Source organism: Siphateles boraxobius, unplaced genomic scaffold (genome assembly GCF_051911475.1).
Source record: "Siphateles boraxobius isolate OS27281-9 unplaced genomic scaffold, OSU_SipBor_1 120, whole genome shotgun sequence".
Classification (NCBI taxonomy): Eukaryota; Metazoa; Chordata; class Actinopteri; order Cypriniformes; family Leuciscidae; genus Siphateles; species Siphateles boraxobius.
This window is the reverse complement of record NW_027508723.1, coordinates 680,001-690,000: the sequence shown is the minus strand read 5'-3', so window position 1 is coordinate 690,000 and position 10,000 is coordinate 680,001. Positions and strand designations below refer to the sequence as shown.

The window sequence follows — 10,000 nt, the reverse complement described above, 5'->3', positions numbered from 1 at the left end:
GTGTTTGTGAGTGTGTGATGATGAGTGTGTGTGTGTTTGTGAGTGTGTGATGATGAGTGTGTGTGTGATGATGAGTGTGTGTGTGTGTGTGTGTGTGTGTGTGTGTGTGTGTGTGTGTGTGATGAGTGTGTGTGTGTGTGTGTGTGTGTGTGTGTGTGTGTGTGTGTGTGTGTGTGATGATGAGTGTGTGATGATGAGTGTGTGTGTGTTTGTGAGTGTGTGATGATGAGTGTGTGTGTGATGATGAGTGTGTGTGTGTGTGTGTGTGTGTGTGTGTGTGTGTGTGTGTGTGTGTGTGTGTGTGTGTGTGTGTGTGATGAGTGTGTGTGTGTGTGTGTGTGTGTATGTGTGTGAGACAGGAACACACTCACGGACGGGTCGCTGGGGCCGTTGGTGACCCCCTTCAGCACGGCTCTCAGCGGGCTCTTCATGAAGGGCCCCAGCATCAGCAGAGGCTCCAGGTAATACCCCAGCGAGCGCTGGACGTGACACTCGTGCTCCACAGGGCCGCCCGTCAGGAGCCCCGGCTGGTAGAACAACACCGTTCCTGCACACATGAGCGTTCACACACACATGAGCGTTCACACACACATGAGCGTTCACACACACATGAGCGTTCACACACACATGAGCGTTCACACACACATGAGCGTTCTTCACACACACATGAGCATCAGCGCAGGATTTACTCGCGCAGCACTATTCAGTGTTACTGAGATGTGCAGGGATATTAGTCACATCAGTCGACTAACAGTCTGAAGCTTGCATTATATGTCGACGGTATGGAAGCTCGTTTCTGTCACAGAATTGCGACTTTTTATCTCACAATTTCGTGTTTAAATCTCGCAATCCTGACTTTATATCACGCAATGCTGACTTGATATCACACAATTCTGACTTTATATCACACAACTGTGACTTTATATCACACAACTGTGACTTTATATCACACAACTTTGACTTTATATCACACAATCGTGACTTTATAACAGACAATCCTGACTTTATATCACGCAATCCTGACTTTATATCACGCAATCCTGACTTTATATTACGCAATCGCAAATATAATTTATTATAAAAAAATCCCCTAAAAATACAAAATATGAAATAAAAAACATTATCAAAATAAAATATAGTGCATTCATTTAATTGACAAAAAAAAAACAGTAATTTTTGACCGACACGCGAAGAGCAGCAGAGCGTTAAATAATTAATACGTGGAATAAGGGGCCTGCCACCATTTTGAAGCGTGTTCCCCTTCGTGAAGTGGATAAGTTTATATGGACAGACCCTCGGAGTCTACTTCATATGTACACTTCAGGCGGCTCCATATACCACAATGCAACACGATTGTTACGTCAACGCATATTGCGTTTAATTTACCCCACCACAAACAACTCTATGATATATTATTTTTTTAAAAAAGTAAACAACTCAAACACACCTATATACATATAAAATGCTGCATTAAACAATTTCGTAAGGGAAAAAAATAAATAATAAATCAACCCCATAGTGGATTGTAAGTGATCAAGGGCTTATCACGTTCCAATTTAGCCGATTGCAACATCCCGCCAGTAGTGGGCAGTCATACAGCGCAAGCAATGACGCACATCTGAGTGAACGAGACGGAGGGAAGTGAGCGAGTGAAGGCATGACAATTTAAACTGGCGGTTATGGAAAGGGGCGGGACATTCCCAAACACACTCGAAGCGCTCGACCAATCACAACACACTGATCCAGCCGACCAATCAGAGCACAGTGTGCTTTTCAGAAGGAGGGGCTTCATAGAGACAGGAAGTAAACAGAGCGTTACTGACAGACTGGGAAGAGAGGAGCCGCAACAATGGAGAATATGAGGAAAATAATGTGTGTTGACATGAAACTCACCCGTCTGGTTGATTTCAATTCTTGTGCCGTTGGTCACTTTGTCGAGGAGTCGGATGAAGCTCGCTTCAAAATCTGACCCACAAAACAGGTTTCAGAAAACACTCAAAATATCTTTGACATTACAGCAGAAACAGATTTAAAAACAATAAAGCAGTGTAAATCTGATGTGTGCCTTTACAGCATTAAAATATATTTGTTTTTTTACATTGATGTGTTGCAGAGTGGATTAAGAAAATGGACAAAATTATGTAAATATTTACTACTCAAAGAGAATAAAAAATATTTAGAATAAAATCATAAATTAATTACAATTAATGTACAATATAGAATATAAAAATACATTGATGCAATAAAAACAAATCCATTCAAAATATGTTAATAATAATAACTTGGAAAAATAAAGAATATTAATCTAGAATAAATATAAATAACTGAAGAAAAATGAGAAGTAAAATGTTAATTAATCATAAGAAAAAAATGATCATAACACCACTCATATAATATATTTATAATGCTGATGAAGTCAAATGTTATTGGTATCTGGTTGTTAATTCAAATCAGAATTGCTTCATTGGCATGCCTGTAAATAATACAATATTCCCAAAGCTAGGAATACATAGAATAATAATAAAAACATCAAAATAATAGGAGAAAATATTATAACATAAGTTAAACTAAAATAAACAGTGTAACGAATGAGAAGATTGTTTACACGCTGCGTCACGTGTGTTGTGTGAGGAGTGTGTGAGGAGTGTGTGATGTTTGATCACCTCGCAGGCCGGGATTGTCATCTTTAGATCTGATGTTTCGTATCTTCACTCGTTTTCCGCTCAGTGTGGATAAAACGAGCCTCTGTCTGAAGAAGTTGCAGCCCTCAAACTCCATGATGTTACACACGTGTTGTTTCTGTAGCAGGACTCAACGCGGACGAGAGCCCGCGAGGGACAAGCGACAAAACGCGAAGGCGGAAATACAGCGCTACACCCGGTGGCCACAAGAGGGCGCCGCAATCAACTATATTCTTAAAGGGCGAGTTAAAGTCCCCGTGTTGAAGAGTTCAAGCTTTTAATGTTGTTTATGTGTCTATGTGGTGTGTTTAATCTGCTTTAAGACAAACCATGTGTAAATTCATAAGTCGACAGCATTGCTGAGTATTTTCTCCTTAACATTGAAGAGAAAAAAAATAATTTTGAAGACTTTGTATATTTAAAATTAGCATATTTTAATGTAGTACTTTAGTGTATTGAATAAAATTATCAAAATCAACAGAATATTACGTTGAAAATGTTCGGTTCACTTAGTTTTGTGGTTATTAAAATGGATAAAAAAACAAAAATACAGGAAAAAAGTCAGAGTAATTTACTTAATAAATAAAACAAGAATGAGATGATGAAGTGCATTTTTATTTTTATTCTACTTTTTATTTTCTTTCTTTAATTGGTTTTACTTAGTGATGAGTAGCAATTAATCAACAACTTATTTTTGGTTACAATATTTTAAAGCTTGAAAAATGCATGTTAAAGTTATAGAGAACTTTGAGATTTTATTAATTTATGTCACTTTTAGTAAATAATACTAATGCATTTTGTTTAAAAGCACTCAATGATGCCTTACAAAATTTGTAACAATAGTAAAAATACGTCATGACTCATAAGTCAAATGAAGTAAATAAACATCAATTGCAATATGAAAAAAGACATAGACAACTAGGTCTAGAAATTACATTGAAATTCTCACATATATCCATGTTTTCCAAGATCAAAATAAAGTAAAATTTAGTTAATTAAAATAAGAGATATGATTGTTTTATAGCTGGTAATACGGTGGCGGAGAAGTGCAAAACAAAACAACAAAAACAGTCAAAAACAAACATGCAAATAATTTTTTTATTGCAAATTATACATATGCATCATTGAAAACAAACACACTGAACATTCGGACAGAACGGATGATCGTACAGATGAACTAGGAGAAAACTTCGGCTTTCATAGTTTAATTGACAACATTAACGAGTGTGTCGTGTGAAAATGAGCTGATGATCAGATACAGAGAAAACAAACCGAGACGAGAATCATTTCCAACAAAACAAGACGATCAGCATTTCATTCCTCCTCAAACTGAGTCTGTGCAAAGCCATCATAGATGACAGAAACACTTGCACAGCAATTAAAAGAAAAGCACGTCGAACTGTGATCATGAAGATTTAAAAACTCTAGATTCATAAAACATCTGAAGTTATACAGCCAGAACAAAACATACAGATATTTACTTAATACTTCAGTCTATTAACTTCCATAACAAAATAAACATGATACACCGCAAAACACGATGTTCTTCCTCAGTGTTTCCAGCACTAATATCTAAACATTCTTAATCTAATATACATTTAATATTCATATAACGCCATGAAAAATGCATCAAAACGAAGTGAGTTTGAGCCTAAAACAAGATCATTTTTCTGACTCCGTTGGCAGATTTCTTCTTGTTTTAAACACAAACTCACTTCATTTTGATGCATTTTTCTTTAATCAAGTGTTAATATCGTCGGTCATGTTCTTCTCCAGTAAGTGTATGTTGATTTGTGAATGTTTAGATGTTAGAGCTGGAAAACGAGAGGAAGAACGTGATGTTGTTGCAGTGTGATTGTGTATCTGATGTCGATCCGGATCGTTCGTTCAGATTCGCTCCCAGAACTGCAGCAACTGACATCCAGCCTGAGACTCCAACTCCTGTTCAACACACACACACACACACACACACACACACACACACACACACACACACACACACACACACACACACACACACACACACACACTGTTAAAGCTTTGATCACAGGAACATTCAGATCTGTTCTGATCCAGAGAGAGCCGTTGTCATGAATAGATATGAAACGGCCTTTTCAATCACACTGTATCATTATTTCTGTCTTACAATCATATAATATTATCATATTAGTTCTAGATAAAAGCTTATAGATCAGATATAAACACTGACTCCTACGGTAGAAATCAAAATAGAGTAGATCACCTTTTGAAAGAAACTTTTGTATCATAACATCGTTACACCAGTAGGTGGAGACAAGAGACTAAAACATGAGTGAGTCATTGAATCATTCATTAAAGAGATTCGTTCAAAAACGCTGAATCATCCAGTTATGAAGTGAGTCATTGAATCATTAATTCAAGAGATTCGTTCAAAAATGCTGAATCATCCAGTTATGAAGTGAGTCATTGAATCATTCATTCAAGAGATTCGTTCAAAAACGCTGAATCATCCAGTTATGAAGTGAGTCATTGAATCATTAATTCAAGAGATTCGTTCAAAAATGCTGAATCATCCAATTATGAAGTGAGTCATTGAATCATTAATTCAAGAGATTCGTTCAAAAATGCTGAATCATCCAGTTATGAAGTGAGTCATTGAATCATTGATTCAAGAGATTCGTTCAAAAATGCTGAATCATCCAATTATGAAGTGAGTCATTGAATCATTAATTCAAGAGATTCGTTCAAAAATGCTGAATCATCCAGTTATGAAGTGAGTCATTGAATCATTAATTCTAGAGATTTGTTCAAAAATGCTGAATCATCCAGTAATGAATTGAGTCATTGAATCATTCACTTAAGAGATTAAACGCTGATTCTTCCAGTAATGAAAGACGTGAAGTATTTATAAGTGAGTCATTAAAACTGCAGTGAACCAAAGACAGTCTCAAAAACACGCTTTGAAATCGCTGGTGTTTCTGACGTCACAAACTACCTTGTAACCAATCAGATCAACGTGTGATCGTCAACGAGTGGATCTCTGAGTGAGTGAGTGAGTGAGTGGAGGCGGGGCTCATTTACATAATCATAGAACCGCGCATACTAAATGAGGCAAGGGTTACATTCAAGATATTTTAAGACATGAAGACAATTATTTACAAGAAAAAAGGAAAAAAAAGCCTTAAATATGTCATTATACGTATATCATTTGCCTGATTTACACAACATGTTACTCCTTAAACATGATGAAAATGTATTTTATTTTGACAGTGTTTTCTGATTTATGCAGTGATGAAAAGAGAAATCCAGAATCGCCTCTGGAAAAACATTCATAATGTCAAAATCAGACGTGAATCTTCTGGAAATGTATGCAAATGAGGGTAACACTTTATTTTACAGTGTACTCGTGTTACACGTACTTAATTATGTAGTAAATTATGCATAATTACATGCAACTAACCCTCAACCAAATCTTAACCCTATAGTAAGTGCATGTAGATGCTTAATATTACTCAGTACTTAAATATATAATTACGCTGTAACAATGACACCTTAAAATAAATTATAACCTAAATGAGTGCATGTTTAATTAGATATACCTACTAATTATTGACAAGTCTTTTAAGTAAAAGTAGAGATACTTTACAGTGGAAAGGACTCATTACAGCATGTAAAATATAATGAGCAGTGCATTACTGGACACAAATGATACTCAGTCAAAGCACAACTTACGCACTACTAAATATTTTTACGTTGCACTATTAAACTTAGTTGAAGCGTAACATGTATAAACTAAATATTTACGGACTAAAATATCAGACTGATTAAACTGCATCAATAAGCTCTTCTTTCACAGATTTAAATTCTTTATACATATAATTACAGTTAGCGGCTCATCGACACGAACCCGTCCTACTGTCCCGTTGTGCACGTCAAATAAAATCAGTCATAATCAATAAATGTTATTTCTTATATATCATTACTTATTTATCCTTATTAATTGCGTTTCAAATACAGTCTCTGAATGTTATTTACATATAAAAACACTGTTATTTAATGGAAATGTATTTTTACCGTTAGTTATGCGAGGCAAAAGAAGTTACAATGAATGATAAACTGAAATTCACGGCATTTCAACACTTCTGCTCACGTATTTGAAGGCTGCTATTGGATCATCGAAGGTTAACGTCATATTATGCGAGTACGCATTACCCAGAGTTCCCACGCCTCGGTTTCCAGGTCCATCACCCTCGAGCTCAAGGATTATTGTGGGGACACACTTCAAGAGAGAGCAAGGTTACATCGTGTTACATTGTAAGACACATCGTTACAGATCCGTGCGCGTGAACGTCATGGCAACGTACAACACACTGTACCTCACGCGGGGAACACTTAACGTAACGTAAATCAAGTAAACTAGTGCGCCTAGGCCACGAAGTGTTGGCGGAATAACACATTAGCGGACCGGAGGGAATAATATGGAATCTTTTTTGCCTGGTTCTATGTGTGTATTCAGTCTGGATTTACACTGGATCTATGTGTGTATTCAGTCTGGATTTACACTGGATCTATGTGTGTATTCAGTCTGGATTTAGACTGGATCTATGTGTGTATTCAGTCTGGATTTACACTGGATCTATGTGTGTATTCAGTCTGGATTTAGACTGGATCTATGTGTGTATTCAGTCTGGATTTACACTGGATCTATGTGTGTATTTAGTCTGGATGTACACTGGATCTATGTGTGTATTCAGTCTGGATTTACACTGGATCTATGTGTGTATTCAGTCTGGATTTACACTGGATCTATGTGTGTATTCAGTCTGGATGTACACTGGATCTATGTGTGTATTCAGTCTGGATTTACACTGGATCTATGTGTGTATTCAGTCTGGATTTACACTGGATCTATGTGTGTATTCAGTTTGGATTTACACTGGATCTATGTGTGTATTCAGTCTGGATTTAGACTGGATCTATGTGTGTATTCAGTCTGGATTTACACTGGATCTATGTGTGTATTCAGTCTGGATGTACACTGGATCTATGTGTGTATTCAGTCTGGATTTACACTGGATCTATGTGTGTATTCAGTCTGGATTTACACTGGATCTATGTGTGTATTCAGTCTGGATTTACACTGGATCTATGTGTGTATTCAGTCTGGATTTACACTGGATCTATGTGTGTATTCAGTCTGGATTTACACTGGATCTATGTGTGTATTCAGTCTGGATTTACACTGGATCTATGTGTGTATTCAGTCTGGATTTACACTGGATCTATGTGTGTATTCAGTCTGGATTTACACTGGATCTATGTGTGTATTCAGTCTGGATTTACACTGGATCTATGTGTGTATTCAGTCTGGATTTACACTGGATCTATGTGTGTATACAGTCTGGATTTACACTGGATCTATGTGTGTATTCAGTCTGGATTTACACTGGATCTATGTGTGTATTCAGTCTGGATTTAGACTGGATCTATGTGTGTATTCAGTCTGGATTTACACTGGATCTATGTGTGTATACAGTCTGGATTTACACTGGATCTATGTGTGTATTCAGTCTGGATTTAGACTGGATCTATGTGTGTATTCAGTCTGGATTTACACTGGATCTATGTGTGTATTCAGTCTGGATTTACACTGGATCTATGTGTGTATTCAGTCTGGATTTACACTGGATCTATGTGTGTATTCAGTCTGGATTTACACTGGATCTATGTGTGTATACAGTCTGGATTTACACTGGATCTATGTGTGTATTCAGTCTGGATGTACACTGGATCTATGTGTGTATTCAGTCTGGATTTACACTGGATCTATGTGTGTATTCAGTCTGGATGTACACTGGATCTATGTGTGTATTCAGTCTGGATGTACACTGGATCTATGTGTGTATTCAGTCTGGATGTACACTGGATCTATGTGTGTATTCAGTCTGGATTTACACTGGATCTATGTGTGTATTCAGTCTGGATGTACACTGGATCTATGTGTGTATTCAGTCTGTATTTACACTGGATCTATGTGTGTATTCAGTCTGGATGTACACTGGATCTATGTGTGTATTCAGTCTGGATGTACACTGGATCTATGTGTGTATTCAGTCTGGATTTACACTGGATCTATGTGTGTATTCAGTCTGGATTTAGACTGGATCTATGTGTGTATACAGTCTGGATTTACACTGGATCTATGTGTGTATTCAGTCTGGATTTACACTGGATCTATGTGTGTATTCAGTCTGGATTTACACTGGATCTATGTGTGTATTCAGTCTGGATGTACACTGGATCTATGTGTGTATTCAGTCTGGATGTACACTGGATCTATGTGTGTATTCAGTCTGGATTTAGACTGGATCTATGTGTGTATTCAGTCTGGATTTAGACTGGATCTATGTGTGTATTCAGTCTGGATTTAGATTGGATCTATGTGTGTATTCAGTCTGGATTTAGATTGGATCTATGTGTGTATTCAGTCTGGATTTACACTGGATCTATGTGTGTATTCAGTCTGGATGTACACTGGATCTATGTGTGTATTCAGTCTGGATTTAGATTGGATCTATGTGTGTATTCAGTCTGGATGTACACTGGATCTATGTGTGTATTCAGTCTGGATTTACACCGGATCTATGTGTGTATTCAGTCTGGATTTACACTGGATCTATGTGTGTATTCAGTCTGGATTTACACTGGATCTATGTGTGTATTCAGTCTGGATTTACACTGGATCTATGTGTGTATTCAGTCTGGATTTACACTGGATCTATGTGTGTATTCAGTCTGGATTTACACTGGATCTATGTGTGTATTCAGTCTGGATGTACACTGGATCTATGTGTGTATTCAGTCTGGATTTACACTGGATCTATGTGTGTATACAGTCTGGATTTACACTGGATCTATGTGTGTATACAGTCTGGATTTACACTGGATCTATGTGTGTATTCAGTCTGGATTTAGACTGGATCTATGTGTGTATTCAGTCTGGATTTACACTGGATCTATGTGTGTATTCAGTCTGGATTTACACATGATCTATGTGTGTATTCAGTCTGGATTTACACTGGATCTATGTGTGTATTCAGTCTGGATTTACACTGGATCTATGTGTGTATTCAGTCTGGATTTACACTGGATCTATGTGTGTATTCAGTCTGGATTTACACTGGATCTATGTGTGTATTCAGTCTGGATTTACACTGGATCTATGTGTGTATTCAGTCTGGATTTACACTGGATCTATGTGTGTATTCAGTCTGGATGTACACTGGATCTATGTGTGTATTCAGTCTGGATTTACACTGGATCTATGTGTGTATACAGTC

At 37.0% G+C, this 10,000-nt stretch overlaps 2 protein-coding genes across 2 annotated transcripts in view; both read right to left on the bottom strand.

Annotated features, from left to right (window-relative positions):
* The window catches only part of rcl1 (RNA terminal phosphate cyclase-like 1), a 21,879-nt gene extending 19,018 nt beyond the window's left edge, over window positions 1-2,861 (bottom strand). Inside the window, exons 1-3 of the mRNA XM_077222786.1 lie at window positions 2,664-2,861; window positions 1,894-1,965; window positions 372-547 (exon numbers count right to left, since the gene is read on the bottom strand). Coding sequence (XP_077078901.1) covers window positions 372-547; window positions 1,894-1,965; window positions 2,664-2,778 — 363 coding nt within the window. The 5' untranslated portion in view covers window positions 2,779-2,861. The remainder of the gene's footprint in view (window positions 1-371; window positions 548-1,893; window positions 1,966-2,663) is intronic.
* Window positions 2,862-3,765: 904 nt separating this feature from the next.
* ythdc2 (YTH domain containing 2) overlaps window positions 3,766-10,000 on the bottom strand; it is a 69,290-nt gene continuing 63,055 nt past the window's right edge. The window contains exon 31 of the mRNA XM_077222448.1: window positions 3,766-4,622. Coding sequence (XP_077078563.1) covers window positions 4,569-4,622 — 54 coding nt within the window. The 3' untranslated portion in view covers window positions 3,766-4,568. The remainder of the gene's footprint in view (window positions 4,623-10,000) is intronic.